Source organism: Microcebus murinus, chromosome 10, assembly GCF_040939455.1.
Source record: "Microcebus murinus isolate Inina chromosome 10, M.murinus_Inina_mat1.0, whole genome shotgun sequence".
Lineage (NCBI taxonomy): Eukaryota > Metazoa > Chordata > Mammalia > Primates > Cheirogaleidae > Microcebus > Microcebus murinus.
In genome coordinates, this window is record NC_134113.1 from 73174090 (window position 1) to 73200429 (window position 26340).

The 26340-nt window shown below is 38.6% G+C and overlaps 1 protein-coding gene across 6 annotated transcripts in view; it reads right to left on the reverse strand.

Annotated features, from left to right (window-relative positions):
- Positions 1-2334: 2334 nt before the first annotated feature.
- BICD1 (BICD cargo adaptor 1) overlaps positions 2335-26340 on the reverse strand; it is a 236019-nt gene continuing 212013 nt past the window's right edge. The window contains exons 9-11 of one of the 6 annotated variants that reach the window (XM_012789252.2): positions 23840-23848; positions 12318-12393; positions 4332-4513 (exon numbers count right to left, since the gene is read on the reverse strand). In XM_012789252.2, coding sequence (XP_012644706.2) covers positions 4426-4513; positions 12318-12393; positions 23840-23848 — 173 coding nt within the window. In that variant the 3' untranslated portion in view covers positions 4332-4425. Of the gene's footprint in view, positions 4514-11775; positions 12204-12315; positions 12404-23839; positions 23849-26340 lie in introns of those variants that run through there. The other 5 variants (XM_012789261.2, XM_076007496.1, XM_076007495.1 and 2 more) reach the window with 5 other exon arrangements.

Sequence of the window (26340 nt, forward strand, 5' to 3'; positions counted from 1 at the left end):
GATTGATTATGGCAATTATACATTAAATTTGAAATTCTTATCCCAGAAGAAAATATGTTTCATTTTTTTTCCTTTTCATATTTTGTAATCCCTATTTAAGAACTGTAGAGAATTTTATTTAATGCAGTAAATCAGGACATTTCCACCTTCCTAGTTGACTGGACCTGATTTATGCTTGTTTGAAACAGAAGAACTTATCTGTACAAGAATATTCTTCAAAGCATGGAAAAAGCAGATGTTGTAGATTGAATATCCTTTTAAATAAAGATAAAATTTTAGAAGCATTTGCCCCTTCCTAAGGGATTGTATACCATCTATTTGTGACGACATTTGATATTTTAGACTCTGACAATTGAAGTTTTTTTTTTTTTTTTTAGCAAAATTACTATATTCTGGACAACTTTAAAGATATTATGAAATATAAGCTGGAAAGAAAAATAATAGCCACAAACCTTTTGTAAAAAAAACACCAAATATCTTGGAAAAATTAAGATTGCCATTCCTATCTTCAAATATAAAATATTTTATGACTAACCAGTAAAATTTTATTTTAAAATTTAAAATAAAAGAATCATAGAATTATGAGCTCCCGGAATTACAATGCATTATCACAAGTTATCATGCCACTTAATCCTTACTAGACTATCAATAATATTCAATTTTTAAAAAACAAATCTTCCTTATGATTATCAATGTCAATGATTAACTTCCCAGTGTTAAAAATCTCTTTTCTAGAGTTAATATAAATCCTTCACACTGAAGACTTGCTTATTCTAGTCTCAGTAACAATATCTATAGCTGGTATCTATCATTTATTAAATTCTCTTTTTTAAAGATCACTATTGTACCTCCTCTTCCTTTGGCTAAAGTATAATTTCTAAGTAGGTCTTACTTATTTTATAACTTTTTGTTTTCTCAAAAGTTATTGAGAAATTCCTAAATTCCTCTACTGGAATTCAAAATGGGTCTGTGAAAAGGATCTGATGAACCATGAGTTAACTGGAAAGATTAATCCAAGGTCCTTCATGCCCTTGAGCACTCAGGCCAAAGGCAACTTATTGCTTTTTTTTTATTATCATTTTTTAATTAAGGAAAATCCTCAGTAGGAAACATTTCTGCATATTAACTATTCCTTTTAGCATTGTGATTGTGCTTACTTTTTAAAAACTACCTGTTTATCTTGCAACCACTCCTGCTAGATATCTTTAATCTTTGCTCACCATGTTTGCAATAATTAGCCAGTACTTTTTTTTTTTTTTTTTTTTTGAGACAGAGTCTTACTTTGTTGCCTGAGCTAGAGTGCTATGGTGTCAGCCTAGCTCACAGCAACCTCAAACTCCTGGGCTCAAGCAATCCTGCTGCCTCAGCCTCCCGAGTAGCTGGGACTACAGGCATGCACCACCATGCCCGGCTAATTGTTTCTCTATATATTTTTTTTAGTTGCCAATTAATTTCTTTCTATTTTAGTAGAGACGGGGTCTCGCTCTTGATCAGGCTGGTTTCGAACTCCTGACCTTGAGCAATCCACCTGCCTCGGCCTCCCAGAGTGCTAGGATTACAGGCGTGAGCCACCATGCCCGGCCTTAGCCAGTACTTGTAATGCATTTCTGCAGTTTATTTTTCCTCCCCAAGTATGTCTTTAATTAGTCTTACTGAGGTTTGTTTTTTTTGGTTTTCACTAGTTCTTCACTTTTCAATTTCCTTTTCAATTCCTGATGTTATCTTGACAGGTACTGATTTTTATCGACACTACACATATTTATTCATCTTAACTGCCTGTAAATAAATAGAGATATGGCTCAGTTTAAACTATACTAAATGATGCCACAGTGTAAATACATGGTATTCTTTTTTACTGCTTGGGGACTACAGTCTAATTTTGTGCTGAAAATGAAAAGTTTACTTCCAAATTTCTATATCTTCTTGGCAGAATTTTGCTAAAATTAATATTTTCACAGACTTAATATTTCAAAACAAGCACTTCCCACTCTATTAAGATAAAGAACCGAAATAAACCGAGTCTATAATAGACTTAATAATAAACTTTGTACTGGAAGAAATAAATGTTTGGTATACGACCCAGCTTTTCACTGGGTCCTAAATCCAGAGTAAGGGAGTAAGAATGCAACAGGCAGAAATGCCCTAACCTCACACGCAGACAATACTTGCTGCTGAACTCCCAGTCCCACCAAACAAAACTGATGAGGCAATATACATACTAGGAAGGTGTTCCCAGGTACTTTTTTAAAAAGGCATATTTTCCCCCAGGCACAGTTTTTATTAAAAGTCAACTTAGCAGCTATGCCACTTCTCAGATCCAAACATGACATGTATAAAAAAGAAAAAAAAAAAAAAAAGGAAAAGAAAAAGTGAGGGCCAGGGTAAGCTTTCTTTAATTGAACACTAATAAAATCCACACTGTCTCACTAATAACTGGTACTAGGCAGACACAACACCAAGACAAGGACGAAAATGTTTAGGAAGAGCAAGGCAATGCAGGTAGGAAAGGGCAGGAGGTTAGGCTGCTGTGACTAGGAATTTAGGAAAATTTGTTTCCTTTCTGTTTCTGAACTTTAACCTGAATCCCTATTTTGGTGAAGATTTCAACTATTTATTCCAAGTTGCACAATAAAATGACACTGTTGAAAAATAGCACTCATTTAAGGAACACAGAACCTCTTGGTTGCTTTGGTAACAGTGACCTCTATCTACTTAACAGGCTTAGGACTGACAAAGCTCCTGCGATGTGCTTTAGGACTTCCGGGTGGGTCTTCAGCAGACCACTCCATTCCTGGGCCACCCACTTCCCAGCTGAGTGACTCCTAGATCATCATTGTTAGTGCCCTGCACTGTTAACCGTCCTTCGTGTTAACAGCAAGGATCGTTTTGTCTGTTTTGTTTTGAAGAGAAGTTACATCTATCCCTATATGAAAAGGTCAAACCCTTATGGTTTTAAATAAGTTAAGGCGACCTGACAAAGACAAGGAATCAGGACTAGGAGCGATTGTGTGGGCAGCACTTGATAGTTAAGGAGCCCAAGAGTGTTTAGACCTTTCAGCTCAATTCGCTGTCTTCCTTGTTTGTCAGATTATGTGCAAAATAAAATTTCGCTATGAAAATCCGCTGCCTTAAATCAAGTGGTAAAAGTTACCCAGCAGAATCTGTAAATTAACTAGGAACATGTATTATCTCAATATAATGTGATTGTAGGCACCTGAGTGTTTGTCAAAAGTAGACAGTGAGCTAAGGTTTATTATCTATTGTTTTTTGGCAAGGAAGATTCATTATGAAAAAACCTAACAACAACAAAACATACAGTTTTGACCAAAATTTGAACACTTTCTGGGTAATTAATTAACCAGAGGCTACCTTAAATTTATCTATAGGTATATATTTTCCCATTTGTACTTGATATCTTTTAGCAGGAAAGACTCATGATAGGACCCTGAATTTGGGAGAAGTTAAAAAAAAAAAAATTCTGGTCATTAAATAAACACACCATTTTTTCCCTTCAAGTTATTTAGCCTTCTTTAACATAATCACACACATACACACACACAAAGGAACAGCACCAGTACAACTACTCAACTGCAATTTAAAAAAATTAAAGATACCATCAAAACTTGAATAAATCAATGGATCATAACTTAGTCTCCTCTTTTTAGATTTACTTAATAATGTCCAGTGAAGAACTCTAGTTAAGAAAACAAAAACAAAAACAAACCCCAGCAGTTAATGAGCTGATTAGAAAATAAGAGCATAAACAATATCAGTGTAGCAGCAAAATACAGTTATTGTTAACATTCTGATGCACCTCATTTATCATTTTGTGCAAGAAAAATGACCACAGTCTGGCCAATTCCAGATTTCAAAGTAAATGAAAACTCATACTTCATTGAGCAAATTATGCTTATCTGAAAATAAATGAATTAAATTCACTTCTCACAGACATTATTTTTATAGACATAAATCATCATGTAGCAACAAAGTACAAAATAAATATCAATGGCAAAAAATATTGGAATCAATTTCTATAGCTGAATTTGGAGTGTGAGGAAAGATGATTTTACAATATATGTATTTTACATTGTCTTAGGTCTCTCTTATGCTATCGAGGTAAAGCCAGCCATCTGAGATAAATGTTTCCTGTTTTGTTTCGTCTTTTTAATTTAACTGAACTGTAGCCATTTGATCGCAGAAGTTTCTCTGTGACTTAGAGAAACCATTTTCTCTAAGGTTTTATCACACCAGGGTCTCTGTGCTTTGTGTTATTCTTCTCAACTTTTTCTCATCTTCCAAAATGAATAGACATTAATCCAAGTGTGTATCAACAACCCAGAAGAAAACACCCACTGGATCTTGGGCAGTATCCTGCGTGTGGCTACAACACTTTCACCCCAGGAGCTTGTCCACAGGAAATGAAGACTAGGGGTGAGGAGGCTTGGAGAGACAGCGGAGAGGGGTGCACTGGGGGCTGGAATGCGGCTGCTCCTCGGGGAGAGCTGGGTCAGGACTGGAAAGGAGAAAAAGGGGTGTCAGCAGGAAACGCGTTTTCAAAGGGCCAGGCACAGTCCGTAAGGGTTAGGCAAACTATTTTCACAGACATTTTGAAAACATGAACAGGAATTCTGCACAGAAAATGGTTTAAATCTAAAACATGCCAACACAACCATGGCCTTTCGAAACAAGGCTGAAATAAGAAAAATGAAATGTGGTAGGGAAATGATATATGAACTCTTCCCCGGATGTCACTCTTTTCCATTTTTGCACACAAGCTCATTGGCCTAGCTCTCTGGGTTAAGCTGTGAGATTTCACTAGATCAGTTCTTTTCAAACTTCAGCGCGCATACAAATCACCTGGGACTTGGTAAAAAGCAGATTCTGATTCAGTAGGTGTGGGCTGGGACCTGGGATTCTGCATTTCCAAAGAGCTCCCACCAATGCTGACGGGTGGACCGAGGCTTTGGGGTTTAGAGGATTCTACAGTTCTCTGGTGGATCCAGATTCAACGGTCTAAATAATTGGCCTGTGGAAGCCTAATTTGCTCTAAGGATACCTGCTTTAGCTTGGTGGTGTGAAAACGGCTGAAGAGTTTTATAATATTTCCCATTTGTTAAGTATCCTTATATATAAGGTAGCTTTCCAAATGACCACCACTGACAGCCACAGTTTAAACAAACAGGTGTGTAGGCCCATCAATGTCTGGATGAATAATCTTTAAGAAAAAGGAAGCAAAATCATTGAGTTTCCTAGGGTAAAACTATAAAACCCGTTTGGGTTCCGATCTTTTAAATATGACTAGCAGTGGGGATATTACAATATGGGCTTTAGGATTTTTTTGTTTGTTTGTTTGTTTGTTTTTTAATTAGAAAAGATTGGTATTTTTCAAAACTCTATTTTCCCTTATCTTATGAAATTCAGTACCATCCATCCATCCATTTCTTTCATTTTTTTTTTTTTTTTTTTTTTTTTTTGAGACAGTCTCGCTATGTTGCCCAGGCTAGAGTGAGTGCCATGGCGTCAGCCTAGCTCACAGCAACTTCAAACTCCTGGGCTCAAGCAATCCTCCTGCCTCAGCCTCCAGAGTAGCTGGGACTACAAGCATGCACCACCATGCCCAGCTAATTTTTTCTATATATATTAGTTGGCCAATTAATTTCTTTTTATTTATAGTAGAGACAGGGTCTCGCTCTTGCTCAGGCTGGTTTCCAACTCCTGACCTCAAGCAATCCGCCTGCCTCAGCCTCCCAGAGTGCTAGGATTACAGGTGTGAGCCACTGCACCCAGCCCATATAATTCATTTCTGTCAGGAGTGATGTTTAAGAGAACTACTCAAAGTTTATTATTATTTATTGATTTAAACAGCTTTTTAATGGGAGTATTTTCATTGAGGCCATTAAAATTTAGTGTTAAATAATATTTATCTTTGGTACTGAAATTTTTCTTCATGTATATCCCTTGAAATTTAATATCAAATCATAATTATATAAAATACCTGGGTTGCTTGAGGTTACTCTCACTTCTCAAACTCTTTGACCTGCTGTAAATTTAGTTTAAAAGAAGATTTGCTGTTCTGTACTTGCTGGTTAAGACAACCATGGATAAAAATAATGTTTCCTACCTATTTTTAAAATGTGGTAGAACTGGAGCTACCATGGAAGACTTAGAGGAGCTTCAACAAAAGGACTAAGAAAATAGTGGCTGGTTTTATTTATCAATTAAAAAAAAATTAAAAGTAGAAAAAGAAAATAATACATAGCAAGATTCATCCCCAACCCTGCAAACAGACTCAGATGGTCTGGGAAACCACAGGTTACAGTTTAATCAGACAGACTTTCTTTTCCATGGACCTACCAGAGTTTCTTTCTATAAATCTGCATGATATAGGACTGATTTCTTTTTAGGGAAAAAAAATATACTATGCAACATAAGCTATGGCAAGTAATGTGTGGTCACATTATACAAGAAGAGTATGTTTTTGAGGACCTTGTATAATCCGATACTCTCCTTGATGAAGGAAGGCAAGTCTTTTTGCTTGACCTGGTGAAGTGTGTAGCAACAACTTAAAGATTAGAGCTTGACTGGCCTATACCCTGACATTTCATTTGAAGTGATTTAAAAGTTTTTCATTAGTTCAGATTTTTCACATAAAGTGAGAGTTATAAATATTTTATATTATAGCATTACTATTTTAAATTTGTATAAAATGCAATCACACTGTATATACTATATGTATATATATTAATCCATAAGAAACACATTCTTGGTTTACAGATTAAGAAATTATTTCTTGAATAAATATTTAATAAATTCTAATCATTTAAGGTATAAAATAAATTCAACTTCAGTTCTGATTATCAAATATCTTCAGGAGCCCCCTTGTTATTCAATATTTACCATTGACAAATCTACTTTTCATAAGCAGAACATGTTTTAAACAGTAAGCTTAGGCCGGGTGTGGTGGCTCATGCCTGTAAATCCTAGCACTCTGGGAGGCCGAGGCGGGCGGACTGCTCGAGGTCAGGAGTTCGAAACCAGCCTGAGCAAGAGTGAGACCCCGTCTCTACTAAAAATAGAAAGAAATTAATTGGCCAACTAATATATATATATATATAAAAAATTAGCCGGGCATGGTGGTGCATGCCTGTAGTCCCAGCTGCTCGGGAGGCTGAGGCAACAGGCTTGCTTGAGCCCAGGAGATTGAGGTTGCTGTGAGCTAGGCTGATGCCATGGCACTCACTCTAGCCTGGGCAACAAAGTGAGACTCTGTCTCAAAAACAAACAAAACAAAAAATAAACAGTAAACTTAGGAAACTAAGATAAAAAATTGGATGCATCTTCAAAACGTTTCGTCTTTTTCCCCCCAAGTAAGCAGCTATTTGATAGAAGGGGAGAAATGCTAAATACAAACATTTCTATATATTATATTTAAATATTATATTCAAGGCTGCATACCATGGCCATTATAATATCTATTTTTCTCATTATAATATCTATTATCTATAAACAATTTTGATAATTTAGTTCTACAATGGAATCAATCTATAAGAAGTATACATGGAAAAGTTTTACATTTTTATTTATTTATTTTTTTTATTTTTTATTTTTTTATTTATTTTTTTTTTTTGAGACAGAGTCTCACTTTGTTGCCCAGGCTAGAGTGAGTGCCGTGGCGTCAGCCTAGCTCACAGCAACCTCAAACTCCTGGGCTCGAGCGATCCTTCTGCCTCAGCCTCCCGGGTAGCTGGGACTACAGGCATGCGCCACCATGCCCGGCTAATTTTTTTTTATATATATATATCAGTTGGCCAATTAATTTCTTTGTATTTATAGTAGAGACGGGGTCTCACTCTTGCTCAGGCTGGTTTTGAACTCCTGACCTTGAGCAATCCGCCCGCCTCGGCCTCCCAAGAGCTAGGATTACAGGCGTGAGCCACAGCGCCCGGCCAGTTTTACATTTTTAAATGTGAACAAATGCTCTTTTAATAAAAAAAAATCATATACCTTGAAAGTTATTTTAATATATGTATAAACTGGGGGAAGTACAACACAATTTTTCGAAATGAGAAACAGAGAACACCTGATCTGAAATCACTCAACATTCTTAGCAAATTTTCTCATGTTTCTCGTTAGAGAAACATTCCCTTTCAATTCAGGGCAAGAGAGCCCAGACTTACATACTCTGACTTTGCTCCTCACCATGTAACTGGCATGGGGGACCCTCTCTCCTGTCAGCCCTGTACCATGGCAGGCAGGAGTCACTGGGCTCAGTTGTGTTCAAGATGTGTGCCCCTGGACATGTCATTTTTCCTTCCCAAATATCGATTTCTTCATTTAAAAATGGGCATTATAACTGTGCGTAGTTTACAGGAGGTTGTAACTATTAATATGTGTGCACAGTAAGAATTCGAATGTTGGCTATGTGTTAACTGTTCTGCCGGGTAGGAGTAAGGAGGGCAGTGAAGGCATTAGCTTCAAGCCCTGTGGCAGCAGGCATGGGCGGGAGGGAAGCCAGGCATCATCCCAGCAACTTTGAAAAGGAGTCTTTCCAAGTCTATATGCATTTAATCATTTCTTTGTGCTGACCACAATAAGGAACACTGGAAGCTGGCTCTGGGCCATGCTGTATTCACGTGGGTAAAAACTAGAAACATTGGTAATTTATTAAATTGCTTTTTTGTTGTAGTAAATCATCCCTATGGGGGTAGCAAGCAACTTAAATTCAGTAAAATCTCAGAACAAATGAAACTAAGCTATGTATTGTTTAGTCAAAGTGGTTCTGAAAAAAAAAAAAACCAAGGTGAAAGGTGAAATAAAATTAAAGCCTAGGCCGGGCGCAGTGGCTCACGCCTGTAATCCTAGCACTCTGGGAGGCTGAGGCGGGCGGACTGCTCAAGGTCAGGAGTTCAAAACCAGCCTGAGCAAGAGCAAGACTCCGTCTCTACTATAAATAGAAAGAAATTAATTGGCCAACTAATATATATAGAAAAAATCAGCCGGGCATGGTGGTGTATGCCTATAGTCTCAGCTACTTGGGAGGCTGAGGCAAGAGGATTGCTTGATTCCAGGAGTCTGAGGTTGCTGTGAGCTAGGCTGACGTCATGGCACTCACTCTAGCCTGGGCAACAAAGTGAGACTCTGTCTCAAAAAAAGAAAAAAAAGAAAAAAAAATTAAAGCTAAAAAAATTTTCTCGGGGCCAAGCGTAGTGGCTCACACGTATAATCCTGGCACTCTGGGAGGCCGAGGTGGGAGGATCGCTTGAACCCAGGAGTTTGAGGTTGCTGTGAGCTAGGCTGACGCCATGGCACTCTAGCCCGGGCAACAGAGTGAGACTCTGTTGCAAAGAAAAATTTTTTTTTTTCTCCCAGCCTTTCCGTTTTCCTACTTAAAACACTTAACAACAGGAGCCTTCTGCAACAGGGGGATTGCTTTAGCCCAGGGTTCAAGTCCAGCCAGAGCAACATAGTGATACCGCCTGCCCCCCCCCAAAAAACAAAGCAAAACAAAACAAGACAAAACAAAACAGCAGCCTTCCCCATTCTTTGTTGGGAAAAAGTTAGAGAGGTTATGAAAAAGACTGCAGATCTTTGTCTTGAGGAATGGCCAGGTACTAAGAATAGTTAGTTCTGATAACATATTGAGCAGACTCTACAAGACAGGCCTGTATTTCACTGAAAATGAATCTTAGCAACAGCAACTTTCCCAGATTACACACCTAGTGGGTGTTAGAGGTGGGATTCAAAGCCAAGCACTCTGGCTCCAGAGCTCTTTCACTCATTCATGCAATCAGTATTTACCGCACATCTGTCTCGTGCCCGGCACTGTCCCAGGCCCCAGGTGAGGGTGGGGGTGCTTTGTGGAGAATGGACTGTAGGTGAAGAGCCTACATTTTATTTTATTTTTTTATTTTTAGTTTTTGAGACAGAGTCTCACTTTGTTGCCCAGGCTAGAGTGAGTGCCCTGGCGTCAGCCTAGCTCACAGCAACCTCAAACTCCTGGGCTCAAGCAATCCTTCTGCCTCAGCCTCCCGAGTAGCTGGGACTACAGGCATGCACCACCATGCCCGGCTGATTTTTTCTATATATATTAGTTGGCCAATTAATTTCTTTCTATTTATAGTAGAGACAGGAGTCTCACTCTTGCTCAGGCTGGTTTTGAACTCCTGACCTTGAGCCATCCCGCCTTGGTCTCCCAGAGTGCTAGGATTACAGGCGTGAGCCACCGCGCCCGGCCAAGAGCCTACGTTTTAAGCACTGCACATGTAGCATCCCACTGAGATGTGCTTGAACATTTATAGTTATATTCATTACTCACATAATTGAAATTATTATTATTATTATTACATGTTATAATAATTTCTAGTTGAAATTAGTGCTGTTATAAAAATGGCATTAGTATGTTGGCTAAGAATTCTGAAAGAAAAGCCCTGTTGCTGAAGATGGTGGGAACAGTCTACTGGGACATCAGTCGGAAGACCCTGGCTGGCAACCTCTGTAATGACGTCCCTTTTCCTGCCAACTCAATGTTCCACTTCTACAGGTGGCTGCACAACCGGCTCGGAGACCTCCCCGCACGTGAGTTTTGGCTGCCACTGTGCCTTTGCACTTGTGGCTCCCCAGCTCTTGGGGCTCCTACCCATGACCATGACCATGCCCAGCCTGCTGCTGACATCTACTCCTCAGACACCCTGGAAATGTCCGGTCCTGTGCCTGTTCATAAGAAGGCTTCCTCTGGTAGAAGAACAGCAGTGCCATTAAAATAAGGAGAGAACAGTGAGGAGACAACGAAAGCCACAACCAGACTACTAAAGCTTGGCACCAGCAGAGGCCGAGTAACTGGAGACCAAGTATGCCATGACCAGGACGAGGTCCTGATGGGACACTGTGAGGCTGTGTGACGTTCGCCCGGGACGAGTAGCAATCATCAGCAAACTCCAGGGCAGTGTGCAGGGAGTGTGCAAATCTGCCTTTAAAATTCTTCAGCTAATCTCACATGAAGGGCACCACCACTGCAAATATTCTCTCTCGAATGCCACCTACAAGGTTTCTGTCCACCTTCCCAATTCAGTTTTTTTTTTTTTTTTTTTTGAGACAGAGTCTCGCTTTCTTTCCTAGGCTAGAGTGAGTGCCGTGGCGTCAGCCTAGCTCACAGCAACCTCAAACTCCTGGGCTCAAGCAATCCTCCTGCCTCAGCCTCCCGAGTAGCTGGGACTACAGGCATGCGCCACCATGCCCGGCTGATTTTTATATTATATATATTAGTTGGCCAATTAATTTCTTTCTATTTTTATGGTAGAGACGGGGTCTCGGTCAGGCTGGTTTTGAACTCCTGACCTTGAGCAATCTGCCCGCCTCGGCCTCCCAGAGTGCTGGGATTACAGGCGTGAGCCACCACGCCCGGCCCCCAATTCAGTTTTTTTTTTTTTTTTTTTTTTTTTTTTTTTTTTTTTTTGAGACAGAGTCTCACTTTGTTGTCCAGGCTAGAGTGAGTGCCGTGGCGTCAGCCTAGCTCACAGCAACCTCAAACTCCTGGGCTCGAGTGATCCTTCTGCCTCAGCCTCCCGAGTAGCTGAGACTACAGGCATGCGCCACTATGCCCGGCTAATTTTTTATATATATATATCAGTTGGCCAATTAATTTCTTTCTGTTTATAGTAGAGACGGGGTCTCGCTCTTGCTCAGGCTGGTTTTGAACTCCTGACCTTGAGCAATCCGCCCGCCTCGGCCTCCCAAGAGCTAGGATTACAGGCGTGAGCCACAGCGCCCGGCCCCAATTCAGTTTTAATGAGGGTACTGAGTGGACAGAAAATAGAAACACTTTATTACAAAGTTGTCTTGGAACAGGTATTATTATAGATAGATATTATTCTTAGTATTATCTCTATTACATGTAGATATTATTATAGATATGTTTTATATCTAATTCTCTATATTTTCCTGTTTGAGAAATATATTTTAAGGACAAAAGACAAACAAAAGCGAAGGAAGAGTAGGACAGACATCCTAACAAGTTCCAGGTTTTAGATTTGGGGAGGCAAGGCAACACTGGATTAATCCACGTATTTACTCAGACGAAGGAGCAGGAGCTGAAGGCGGCTGTTAGTTCACCAGCTCGTGGCCAGTAAGATAAACTCCAGCTCTCCTGTATTCCCACCGGGAACACCGGGACGGCAGGTAGCCAACGTGTGTTCATGTGGCCCATATTGAAATAAAACGTAGCAACATGTCATGATGTCTAGCAGACATGGAGTTGGAAAGGGGAGCTGGGGTCTGTGGATCTGACATGCAGCTGGGTGGGAAGAGAAGTCTGGATTTACCTGACAGTCGGGCAGTCTTGCCTCCCGGCTAGTTGTGAGCACTGTGGCGGTACGGAGGCAGCAGGCTGCTGACAATCTACAAGAAACTGATAAATTAGACATGTATACAAAGAGATGACAGAGCAAGATGTTAGTGACAGTAGCTAAAGCAGCTGCCTGCGAGATTTAGTGAGGAATGTGCATTCACACAAACATCTGGATCAAGCATTTTCTTTTTTTGATGGATGCCCAATAGAAAAGACAGGCCTTTTTTTCTTAATTAAATGCAGTATTAAAAATTAGGGTTATAAAATTAGTAGCGAGATTTCTCAAGTACATGAGGACATGGGTGGCCATTTGTATTTGGTATTTTGATACATCTAAAAATACAGGGTCTATTAATATAATGAAAGATCTCTGAGTTCTGAACTTGAACATGATGGTGGTTACTTGCTTAGCGCTTAGATCTGCTATTCCAAAAATGGAATATATTTGGAAAACTGACTTTATCATCAGGACACACAGGCATGTTGTTGGTCCCATAGTTACATTGAGAAAAGCGTGCAATATAATCTTTTCAGTGATTAATAGAATGATATTAAATAAGGAAATCATCTTTACTGTTTTCTGAGAATTGATTTTACACATTGAAAAAAGGATTGTTAGCAGAAATCTCGAAATGTTTATTATATAGTAAATTCTTAGTAACTTGGACTGATGGAGAAAGCTAACTTGAATTAATGGGACCTCCACTTTGTTTTTACCATTTTAAAGTCACATAATATAACTCGCACTAGATTAACAAAGTGCTAACTGGTAAAAGTCCATGGTTTAGCTGATGGGTTATGTTAATCATCTACTCCAAGAAAGACTGGTGTTCTAAAAAATCAGTCTGTTTATTGGTACCAGGCTGACCATACTAGCATCATGCAAGAAGCTGGTTAGAAATGCATATATTGGATTTGTACAAAAAGATTTTTGCTGGTAAGTTAAAGAGGCAAACTTAAAAATTATTCTTAAATATTTGAAGTATTTCCTCTTGCCAACTGTTTAGACTATGGATTTGCTTAGCAAACCCCTTTCTCTATATGTTATATAAATAATATTGAATGCAAATTATCATAAATTCTGGATTTACAGTCTTCTTAATGAGGTTCTACTGAAATTTACAATTAAAAGCTTGTATCTATCGCTTGTTCTAAAGCCATTACATTCTCTGTTATAACAAAACCTGCCTATAACTACAGAATACCAAAATTCATGAACATTGCTTTTATATAAGTCATCACAAATGCAATAGAATTATCTGTGATACAATGCAAAGTAGAACACAATATAAGGTAGGCTTGATTTCTGTTAATTCAAGGAAACACTGCCAGGCGTAGTGGCTCACGCCTATAATCCTAACATTCTGGGAGGCCAAGGTGGGAGGACTGCTTGAGGTCAGGAATTTGAGAGCAGCCTGAACAAGAACAAGACCCCCATCTCTGTAGACTCAGCCATTTAGGAGGCTGAGGCAGGAGATCCCTTGAGCTCAGGCGTTCTAGGTTGTAGCGAGCTATGATCTCGCCACTGCACTCTAGCTGGGGATCTGTCGAAAGAAAAGAAAGAAAAGAAAGAAAGAAAAGAAAGAAAAGAAAGAAAAGAAAGAAAAGAAAGAAAAGAAAGAAAAGAAAGAAAGAAAAGAAAGAAAAGAAAGAAAGAAAGAAAGAAAGAAAGAAAGAAAGAAAGAAAGAAAGAAAGAAAGAAAGAAAGAAAGAAAGAAAGAAAGAAGTGAACTTTAAGAAAAAAGAAAAGATTACTGAAGGGACTCTTATTATGGTAGATTTTCTTGCAGAGTAAGTAACTATTGTTTATAATAATAATGAGGAGATCTGATTCTTGTGCTGGTGTTCAGATTATCATACTCAGTAACAGTCTTTCAAGTGTAACAAATAATTGTTTTCTCAGATTTGGGAAATTTTATTTTTTTCTTTAACTCTGTTTTCCCATTTTGCAGCTTGATTGGCTCCAGATTCCCTTTTGTAGAAACTCAGAGTCTTAAGGGATGCATTCCTTTGTCTTATTAAAAATCTTTGTTCCTTTTGTCTTTTCCAACAGCTTTCCTTCCTATCTGAGTAGTGATAACTTAGGAATGTCTTGGGCTAATTGAGAACACTATTTTGATAAAAATGGCACGTGGCCTTAAGTTAAGCAGGTATGTGCTGCCCCCCTATGGTGTACTTGGGTAAATGCAATAAATGTGTGTATATATATATATATAAAAACATGAATGCCTGGAAAACCATTCTGAAATCCTTTTATGTCTTACATTGCCGGGGAGGTATAAATGAAGCTCTTCTGAAGCAGAGTATTGGTCTCTGAGAAATGGCAATCCTTAGAATTGGAGTAATTATTGTATTAAAATGGCTTAAATCTTTTTTTCATATCTCATTTATATTAAAAAAATTTTTTTTGCCAATATACTCACAGATTATTATTCATTCAAAATATATTTTGTGATAAAATTTAGAAAGCAGGTTATCAGGACCATAGTGCACTCCCTTAATGAACTGCTTAATAAGTGGTATATATTTTTTACATTCGTAGTGAAGATCACTTTTTCCTTCTTTAGAAGTAACATCACCTCTGGCTAATTATTACTATTTTGCATTTATTACTTAAAAGCACTTAGCTAAGTGTTATCCTTAAATTATAAAAAGCAAGTTCCTAAAAGTTGGGCTAATGAAAAAAAAGAAAAAAGTAAAAATTTATGATTTTTTAAAAATGTTAAAAAAAAAAGCAAGTTCCATAAAGTGGTGATAGATGAAAAATCAACTAAAAATATAACTATATTGCTCAGACTCAATTGTCTTCTAAATCCCTCTTCTTGGGTATACAGCCTTCCAATATGTTCACTTTTCTACCCGGGCTGAGCAGCAGATGTATCTTAGCATGTACTTTGTAAAATGAAGGGGAGAGGGGTTGGGAGATTGAGAAAGTCCCTTCTAGCTCTGACATGCCTCGGGCTCTCACTCTAAGATCTACTCTGCTAGACTCACTCTTTTTTTTTTTTTTTTTTTTTTTTTTTTCGCCCTCTCAACCCAGCTTTTCCCGACTCCGGGAAGAACCGGGAAGAGAAGGCCTAGACTCACTCTTGAAGGAACTAGGCCACATCTCACTGTTTTTGATGACACTTATTGACTTAAGGAGGAGGCATTGCAGAACCCCCGAAGCCACTGCTCTCATTTGGCCACCAGGGTTCGTCTCAACCATTCAACAATCAAGTTACTAAACTCCTATTCCATGTCAGAAACCGTGTTAGGCAGCGGGAACAAAAGGTAAACAGAGAAAATGTGGTGGTCTCTGTTCCACTGAGGAAGACAAGCACACTCAATAAGCAATTACGATAACGTGTCATGACGATGGTGATGGTGATGGAAATGGTGACAAGGACAGCATCTAGTGCTTATTTGTTGCTTACCATGTGTCAGGCACTTAATATACATGCTCTCCTTTAACCCTGTTTTATTAATCCCAAATTATGAATAAGAAGAGGGGGACTTAGGTTAAGTAACTTGACAAAGTCCACTAGTAAGTAGAAATGGGATTTGAATCCAGAATTGTATGATCGGAGGGTTGAACTGAACTTGCAAACGCATCACTGTATTGGCTCCTATGATAGAGAAAGTGTAGGGTATTACGGGATCTCATAGCAGAGATTAGCTAAATTTAAATTAAATTAGATTAAATATAACTAACTAAACTTAACTAAATCTTTAGTCAGACAATGATTTCTAGAGATTGTGACATCTATGCTGACACCTAACAAAATGAATTAGTCAGATAAATTGTTTGCAAATGCAAACTGTTTATGGTCTCTACTAATAAGATATTTTAGCATAAAATTAAAGTGTTTATATAAATGATAAAAACTGAATTACATAACACTGTAAGTTTGGCGCCAGCCAAAAAATTTTTTTGTAGAGATAAGATTTCACTATGTTGCCCACGCTGGTCTTAAACTCCCTGGGCTCCAGCAATCCTCCCACCTCGGCCTCCCAAAGTCCTGGAATTGCAGGCTTGAGCCACTAAACCCTGCCCTTGATATCATTTTTTTTTTTAATTTAGAATTTTGTTTAAACCTGAAATTACCTAGGATGGTTTATGCTTTCATGAATTCCTGGCCATAGAATCCAGTATTCCTGAGATTTGAAAAGCTTATTAATTTCTTGACACAATGAAGACTGCCCTTGATATGTTTATCTAAGATTAGCAACTAATAATAGGGCCAAGTAGAGACCATATTTCATAAATATCAATCTATGAATTTGAACCCTTTGCACATGTCATTCAACCAGTTATGAATCTAAACAATTATACTATCCTCTAGAATTGATTTCTCTAATTGCCTCAAGGATGTTAAAAAAAAATACCCGATCAGTTGTTTGCCAAAGTTGTTACCACTTCCCACTTATGATAGAGAATGAGGGTAGTCTAGCTTATGTCATTCTGATTTTTTTTTTTTTTTTTTGAGACAGAGTCTCGCATTGTTGCCTAGGCTAGAGTGAGTGCTGTGGCGTCAGCCTAGCTCACAGCAACCTCAAACTCCTGGGCTCAAGCGATCCTCCTGCCTCAGCCTCCCAAGTAGCTGGGACTACAGGCACGTGCCACCATGCCCGGCTAATTTTTTCTATATATATTAGTTGGCCAATTAATTTCTTTCTATTTATAGTAGAGACGGGGTCTCGCTCTTGCTCAGGCTGGTTTTGAACTCCTGACCTTGAGCAATCCGCCCGCCTCAGCCTCCCAGAGTGCTAGGATTACAGGCGTGAGCCACCACGCCCGGCCGCTTATGTCATTCTGGATGAAACATGCTGGCTTTTAGTAATCCCCATTTTATATAGAGCATTTGAAACTTATCCATTTCCAGAAATTTGCCTATGAACAGCCTCAAATTTGTTGGTCTACAGTTTAGAGAAACTTCTTTCTTTTCCACTGTATAAAAACTACTATTGCCACATCTCTTCTTCTGACAGATGTAAATATTCACCGTCTCACTTCCACATTCTCTTTCTCCCTGGGCACCTCTTCCTTTATCTTTCATAAGTTCATGATATTTTAGTATCTCTCCTTCAACAAGAAAAGTAAAAAGAAAAGGGATATGTACTCTTTTCTTTTTTCCTTTCTTCTTTTAAAAATGGCAACTCATGGCTGGGCATGTTGGCTTATGCCTGTAATCCTAGCACTCTGGGAGGTCGAGGTGGGTGGATCATCTGAGCTCAGAAGTTTGAGACCAGCCTGAGCAAGAGTGAGACCCCATCTCTACTATGAATAGAAAGAAATTAATTGGCCAACTAAAAATATATAGAAAAAATTAGCTGGACATGGTGGCGCATACCTGTGGTCCCAGCTACTCGGGAGGCTGAGGCAGAAGGATTGGTTGAGCCCAGGAGTTTGAGGTTGCTGTGAGCTAGGCTGACGCCATGGCACTCTAGCCTGGGCAACAGAGTGAGACTCTGTCTCAAAAAAAAAAGGCAACTCATATTCCCAAAAATAGGAGAAATGGAAGTTCATCACATAAAGAGTACACATGCCTCTTGGTGAGATAGTTATTTTATCTGTTAACTTGAGGTACTGTTTAAGATTGTTTTTTAAAAAAACATTTAATGAATCTATTTGAACAATTGCTGTCATATAACATTGTTGCTATTTTCAAATGGATAACATTGCTATGGTTTGAAAGTCCCCTCCAGAACTCTTGGTGATACTTAATCCCCAATGTGGCACCTCTCAATATGTTGAGAGGTGGAGCCTTTAATAAGAGGTGATTAGATCATACGGTCTATGCCATCATGAATAAATTAATTAATTTATGCATTAATGGATAACGGTTATCATGGGACTGGGATTGGTGGCTTTTTAAGAAGAGGAAGAGAGACCTGAGTGATCAGGCTCAGCACCTTGGATTGTGAAACCCTGAGCCACCTTGGGACTCTGCAGAGAGAACCCACCAGTAAAAAGGGTCTCATCAGATGTGCCCTTCAACCTTGGACTTCTCAGTCTCCACAACTGTATGAAGTAAACTCCTTTTCTTTATAAATTGCCCAGTTTCAGGTATTCTGTTATAAGTAGCAGAAAACAAACTAAGACAACTACTTTGGACCAAAAATCTTACATACTTGGAAGTAAACAGTCAATATTCATTAAAATCTTTCAATAAGGACAGAGGTTAATAGTTATTAGAAAAGCAAGAGGCCAGGCATGGTGGCTCACGCCTGTAATCCTAGCACTCTAGGAGGCCGAGGCGGGAAGATCACTTGAGGTCAGGAGTTCCAGACCAGACTCAGCAAGAGCAAGACCCCCATATCTACTAAAAATAGAAAATAGCTAGGCAAGTAAAAATAGAAAAAATTACATGGGCGTAGTGGCATGTGCCTGTAATCCCAGCTATTTGGGAGGCTCTGGCAGGAGGATCGCTTGAGCCCAGGAGTTTGAGGTTGCTGTGAGCTAGGCTGATGCCACGGCACTCTAGCCCAGGCAACAGAGCGAGACTCTGTCCCCCCAAAAAAAGAGAAAATTATGAAAGCTACTAGATAAGGAGTTGACAGAGAGTTATAGATCGTCTTAAGATTAACACTCCATAGTTAATGATCTTTTATGTCCTCATGGGACAGGAAAGAATATCCCTCTTTCTTCTTTCTTCTTCTTTCTGTAAACCTGGCCATGTTCTTCCAAACTATTCACTAATTGGGATTTTGAGTAATGACAAAAATGGAAAAGCAGGCAACAGGAATGTAGAAGGAAGAGGAAAGGATGAGAAATAATGATAATATGTAATATTTATAGAGTTTTATACATATGTAGATACTTTGCATGCAAAGGCTCATTAATTTTATAAAAACTCAATGAGATAGATTATATTTTTATTTAGAAATGAGACACTGAGGCCTAGAGAGGTTACAGAGTTTATGCACAGTCACTTTCTGTGTGACTGTTACAGTGCACAAAAGCTTTTTAGGGCCCGGAAAGAAAACTCAGTTGAGGTTGGTTGTCATAATCCCTATTTCACAGATTAAAACCCTGAGGATCAGAATGGTTAAGTCATTTTCTTAGGGCCCACGGAGAGAGTGGCAGGGTGTGAAGTTCAGCCTTGGTTTCTGTCTGCCCCATGTCCTTTCAGTGGAATGTGGAATGCCCTGTGGCGCCTGTTATAAACTGAATTGTGTCCCCCAAATTCATATGTTGAAGCCCTAACACCTAGTCCCTCAGAATACAGCTGTAGTTGGAGACAGGGCCTTTAAAGAGGTGACTGAATTAAAACAACACCATTAGGGGTGGCCCTAATCCAGTCTGACTGGCATGCTCATAAAGAAGAGGAGACGAAGACATGCAAAGACACCAGGATGCCGTGCACAGAGAAAGGCCATGCGAGGAAACAGCGAGAAGGTGGCCATCTGTAGGCCAAGGGGGAGACCTCAGGGGAAACCAGACCTGCCAACACCCTGATCTTGGACTTTGAGCCTCCAGAACTGTGAGAAAATGCATTTTCTCTGTTTAAGGCACCAGGGCTGTGGCAATTTGTGATGGCGGCCCTGCCAGACCAAAACGGCCTTTGATACTTGCTCCAAAGTGGACGCAGTTAGTACTCTCCCTTACTCTGCCAAGAGTTCTTCTTCAGTTCCTAAATAAACTAAGATTAGCCAACATTCTCTTACATTATTCCAAATGCTGAGCAGTCCAAGGTTTGAAGTTTAAAACAAGATGTTTTTTTTTTTTTTTTTGAGACAGAGTCTCACTTTGTTGCCCAGGCTAGAGTGAGTGCCGTGGCGTCAGCCTGGCTCACAGCAACCTCAATCTCCGGAGCTCAGCGATCCTACTGCCTCAGCCTCCCGAGTAGCTGGGACTACAGGCATGCGCCACCATGCCCGGCTAATTTTTTGTATATATATTTTTAGTTGGTCAATTAATTTATTTCTATTTTTGGTAGAGACGGGGTCTCGCTCAGGCTGGTTTCGAACTCCTGACCTTGAGCGATCCGCCCGCCTCGGCCTCCCAAAGTGCTAGGATTACAGGCGTGAGCCACCGCGCCCGGCCTAAAACAAGATGTTTTAATTTAAGGACACGCAAACCAAAAAGATATATACAAAAGGCCAGAAGCACAAACTCTGAATGAGAATCTGCACTTGAATCGTAACAGACTTCCTTCCTAGCAAAAGCACTGCAGAGAGAAGTGAAAATGGCCAAGTCAGTGGTATTGGGGAATACTAAACTGATGACAGAATGTGACAATTGAATAATTATGTTAGAAGAAAATATAAATTTCTATTTACTGCGCACCGAGGTGGAGATAGTAATACTGCATAGTTATAAAATCTCCCATACTCAGAAATTCTTATAATAGCAGGAAGGTGCTCTCTATAATCAGACACTCAAGTCTTAGGTGAGGGTTTCACACAAAGACCCACAGGAATGGATAATAGGAACGTTGGAATAATTTATTTCCATTTATCGGTGATGCTTTTGCAGTAATTTCCTGTGGTCCCTTAGCTGTCCTTTTCATTCTCTGTTCTCTCTCCCCTGTGCTCCTCAGCCCACAGCCATGTCAACACGGGAGTTAGAGTCCATCAGAGAGACCTTCGTATTTAGATCCCAGCTCGGACAACCAACAGTCTAGGGAAACCGAAGAAGCAATTTAAATGTTCTGAGCCTTGGTGTCTCTCTCTGCTAAGTGGGGACATTAAACACCAATCTTGCAAGGTTTGTGGGAGAATGTTTGTGAAAGCACACAGTCCAGAGTCCTTCAATTAGATGTACGGGATGAAGGGAAGGGAGGAGGTGATACGACCTTGAAGTTGTGAGGTTTTCAACTTCAAGAAACAAAGTAAGAGCAATGAAATAAGAAAAGCCAAAATGGATCCTATGATGAATTCATTTCAACAAGCCCTTGCTGCTACCATTATATTCATTTGAAATGCTCCCTTCCTCTTTCAGACTATTCTGAGCCAAGTTTCAGGCTTCATGCCAGCTTCCTCTAAACTCCTTAAGAACTCATCTCGTCTCCTTCAGCATTTCGTGTACAACTTTGACCACTGCTTTCCTTGCAGTGTTCTCTGATCTCCCCAACCCCACTATGCAGCTCTTGAGAGCAGGCAGGACATTGCCTTATAATTCCTTGTTTCCCCATAGTAGTTTGCTTAGGGAATTTGCATGTGGTGCCAAATATCTGCTATAGCACTGATTCTACTCAAAGTATCCTTGGATTTGTTTCTTTATTAGCACTTTACTAATGCCTTTTTTTTGATCAATTCACTTGAAGAAAGGAGAGTTTACAATTTAGACATTTCTGCCATCATCATCATCATCATAATTTTCTAACAAAAGAGATAAGAAAGACATACTATTTGATAAAGATTTTAAAGTTAATTTAGTGATGCTAGATGATCAATCATTCTTTGATAATCATATATCAAATTACAATTATTTGTGTGAATCTTAAAAACAAGTTTTAAAGTGCCATTATTTAAGATGTGTCAAATAACATTAATACTGAATAATTCCTCACTAAATCTACACAATGATTAACAGTGTGTTAGTGAATTAACAAAAATGTTAATGGAAAGAAACATCAAAATACATTTTCCTTGTAGTAACAACTTGAACATTTAAGAGGTCCTATGAATTCTTAAACACATAAACTGAAAAAACAGACATAGTGAGTAGAGAATTTAGGAAAAAAACAATAATTTGCGATAGAAACATTACATAAAGAAAAATAATAAGAGCATAAGATAGAAGCATTTACATAAATATTAACAACAGTTAGGAAAGGTTGAAATATTTTCAAAAATCTAATGATGAATTTAACAGAACATTGACACGAGTAAAAGTGGATAGCAGTGAACAACTTTTAGCATTTTATAATCAAACACATAATTGGCTATCTTATCCCTTTTTGTCAAAAATATCATATACCCTGTTAATACACTGTTTTCTCTGAAAGTACCCACAGGTAAGACAGTAGCATAATTGTTGACTTCTCAGGAGTGTAATCTGCTAATTTATATCACCAGACACTTCAGACTTATATTTATATCAGTGTTGTAACACAGCGAACTCCATTATGTGTTTATGTCCTTGATAGCCAGAAACAATCATTATTCATTAAAGATTTCCAAAGAACAAAAAGACAGAATTGTTGAAACACATTACAAAATTTCAATATAGACAATGCAAAAATAAGACCTGGTGACACATCTTTAAAAGCAAATGGCTCTGCCTTCACATAAATGACAACTGCATATAGTTTATCCCACTTTGGTGACAAGCATTAAAATGTCTTCAACGATGCAGAATCAGAGCATGACTTGCTAAGAGGTAGAGAGGAAGCATTTTTTACACTTTTTAGTGATTACAGATTAGACAAAAACTTTCACCCAGCTTTCCAGTTGTTGCCCTGATGAATATTAATATGACTAGCTGTTTTATAAAACAAAGCAATATTCACAGAAAAATCTATTTTTACTTCAAATCTTGCAAAGGGGGACCATAAAAGTGCCCTGAGGTATGGTCAACTTTTTCCTGAACAACTTACAATTAAACCATGCTATCAACACGTGCTATCAACAGCCCATGACAGGAAAGACAAGGAGGATAAAAGGGGAGAGGAGAAGTAAATACAGTGGCACCAAGAGGTAAAAGTACATTTTGCTGCCAGATTCTTATACCAATTAAGAACCTTTTAGAAAATAATCTTTTGGTTTAGAAATGACCTTCTCAAAAGCAATGCCAGCAGGCACAGAGCTAAGTCAAGTTGGTATGGTGCTCTGTCCTTGCTAAGCAAAGTCAATACAGCATGAATCTAATGAAGACCAGCTATACCTTAGAAATGCCAGAATTAATTCATCATCAAAAGAAACAAAAGAGAAATAAGTTACACTATAACCGAGAACACATTTAAAAAGATCAATTGTAAAAACAGATCTTAAACAAGAAAAATATATGAGATACCACTCAATGAAATGTGTTTGATTTTCTTATTTAATGTTTGCTTCATTTTTTTGTTCCTATCATTTCAAAAAAGTCACACTAGAAAATATTCTGAGAGGTTCAGGTAATCTTCTGTAAATTGATGAATCTGAAAATTATAGACTTTCACCAATGTCAGCTGTTTCTTGGCTTGTTTTTTGTGTTTTTTTTTTTTTTCATTTTCAAGAAAAGAAGAAATACTTACAACATATAATCCACACTTCAGGGGGAAATAATGCAGAAACCTCAAAACTAAACCAAGTATTTCAAAATGCCCTATATCCTCACAAGCAAATTAAAGCATAAGTATAAATCGGCTAAAGAAAAAGCAGTACGTTTAAGTACTATATATTTTTACAATCCAACTTTACAGAAGGTGCTTATTCATTTTTCAAAGAAAAGAATAAGGATTTACAATGAAAGGCTTCCCAATATAAAAAGTATTTGATGCATAGCAATTTAATTGAAGCAAAGATATTCAGGAATAAATCTATGAAGGAAAATAAGGCTCACCTACAGGTTTATAGCCAACTTACCTCTTTTTGCTTTTGATGTCAAGTAGTGCATAAAAAGAGAAAAACATTTATGTTTAACTGATTCTAATGTCATTACATATGGCTTATTCCATAAATACCTACTTAGAGTCAAGGACTACAGTACTAGTTTTTTTAAAGGATCCTATGAATAGAGGTGAAGCCAGAACTGTCTGGAAAGCCAGAAATAGGTATTTATGATTACCTAAGCAGCATACTCATATTGAGATATCTGAGCCACAGCCCTGGTACCATGTGGCCAGAAGCAAATGGTACCTCTTCCTGCTCTAAATTTCTAATTTTAGTTCTTAATATCCAAGCTAATCATAGACAGATTTTCTCCTTGTTGTAAGACACAGTCTTAAGTATGAAGAATTGGGAGGAAAGGCTAAGTTTTGAGCAAAAAAAATGGACTAGATGGTCAACATCAGAGCAGCAAAAAATGTCCTTAACATGGGGAAAATATATCTCCTCCAAACTAAAAAAAATCCCAACCTTTACATCCACTAAAAATAGGTTTAAAACGACAGTCCTGATCTAGACCATTATCCTGCAAAACAAACGTACATATTTTCTTATAAATCTTTAAATGCAAAATTTTGAAATTATAGATGGGTTTTCTTTTAAATAATTATTTTAAGAGTGGCAACCTAATCTAGTCCATCTCCTGAGAACATTGACTGGCTCATGCAATTACATGGGAGGCTGGCTCCAGAAGGGTCCCTCAGGAGGAGATCTGACCTTGGACTGGGCACACTGAAGAGGCACAAATAATCTACATGCCAAAAAAAGAAGAAGAAAATCTCTAGGGTCCAATAATGACTAAAGTCAAAACAAACTTGGCTTTTACATGTACAGCTCACAAAAATATTGTTTGTGATATTGAGAGTATATCAATGACTATTTTCGGCTGAGAGATGACAAATAAAGGACGACAAATTTGGTGGCTATACGACATGTTTATGATTTTGCATTTTTGAAAATAAAGTCAAACATTTTCAGTTGTGCTTTTCCTTTTTCCTTATCATAGCTTTCATGCATGACACACTGGGGAAACAGCCAAGAAGACTGAACAAGATCAACAGGTGGCTAAAGAGGTGAGTGTGTGGAGGAAGGAATATATATCCTGCAAGAGGAATCCCAGGGGGTAACAGGAAAGCTTCATCGCCCTATAATGAATATAGTGCACCGTGAATCTCTTCTGGTTGGTGAGCTGTACAAGTTTAATTACTAAGTCACTTTAAGTTGTCTAAGTGTAAATGCTACGGGACTACATTTCTACTACATCATCTAAAAGAAAAGTGGGAAGTGGCAAGCATGGCCTTCTGTGAGCATTATAACTACACATCATTTGGGCTGCGAGAGCTCAGACTCCTTCAGACCCTGCTCAACTCTCTCAGAGCTCAGGAGAGCCCCCGAATCCAGGGTTAGCATGTAGAAAGGTCCATTCTCCAAACTGTCTGTAACACCCCAGAGGAGTCTGGTTGGCTGTCGTGTTGATGGGCACCAAAGAAGCATTCCTGAATTAAATCAGTGGTCCTAAATCCAGAGTAATAGTATCAGTATACTTTTAGATATTGAATGTCATCTGTTTTGAGAAAGAAATAAGGACACAAGGACTCAGTGAGAACTTGGAAACACTGCTCTTTCCTGTCTTGTATAGGCAGTTCATAACACATAAATCCTTTGAGCTGTCAAAGACGTTTGTTTTATATATCAGATAACAGGAATTTTCCTTGTTCTTTAAAAAAAAAAAAACAGGAAATTTTTTTTCTAAGTATATGATGCTGAGATATTTTAATATATCTATTTAGAAACATGGATTTCATACCATGAACTCCAGGCCCAATCATGGAGAGAATAACTTTAATTCATAGAATCAGAGAGTGTGAGAGCTGGGAGAAGCCCCTTTGGGGTACTTCACTGTGGGCGCTCCTTTACATTTGTGAGGATAGATGGACAGAGATTTCTGTCCGGCTGGTTAACCTACAGATTGGCTTTCCTATTGGGTACCTATTGTGGCTTCCTCTGTTTATTTTTTTATTTTTTTGAGACAGAGTCTCACTCTGTTGCCCAGGCTAGAGTGCCATGGTATCAACCTAGCTCACAGCAACCTTAAACTCCTGGGCTCAAGCAATCCTCCTGCCTCAGTCTTCCAAGTAGCTGGGACTACAGGCATGCGCCACCATGCCCAGCTAATTTTTTCTATATATTTTTAGTTGGCCAATTAATTTCTTTCTATTTTTAGTAGAGATGGGGTCTCACTCTTGCTAAAGCTGGTTCTGAACTCCTTACCTAGAGCGATTCGCCCGCCTCGGCCTCCCAAAGTGCTAAGATTATAGGCGTGAGCCACCGCGCCCGTCCTATGGCTTCCTCTTAATATATGTTATTATTTACAACATCTCAGATAATGCTTTCTAATCAGAGGGTTTGTTATAGTGGAGATTGTTATGTAGTTACAGTGAGGGCAAATAGCAGAATACAACAGACTAGTGCCAGCGAAT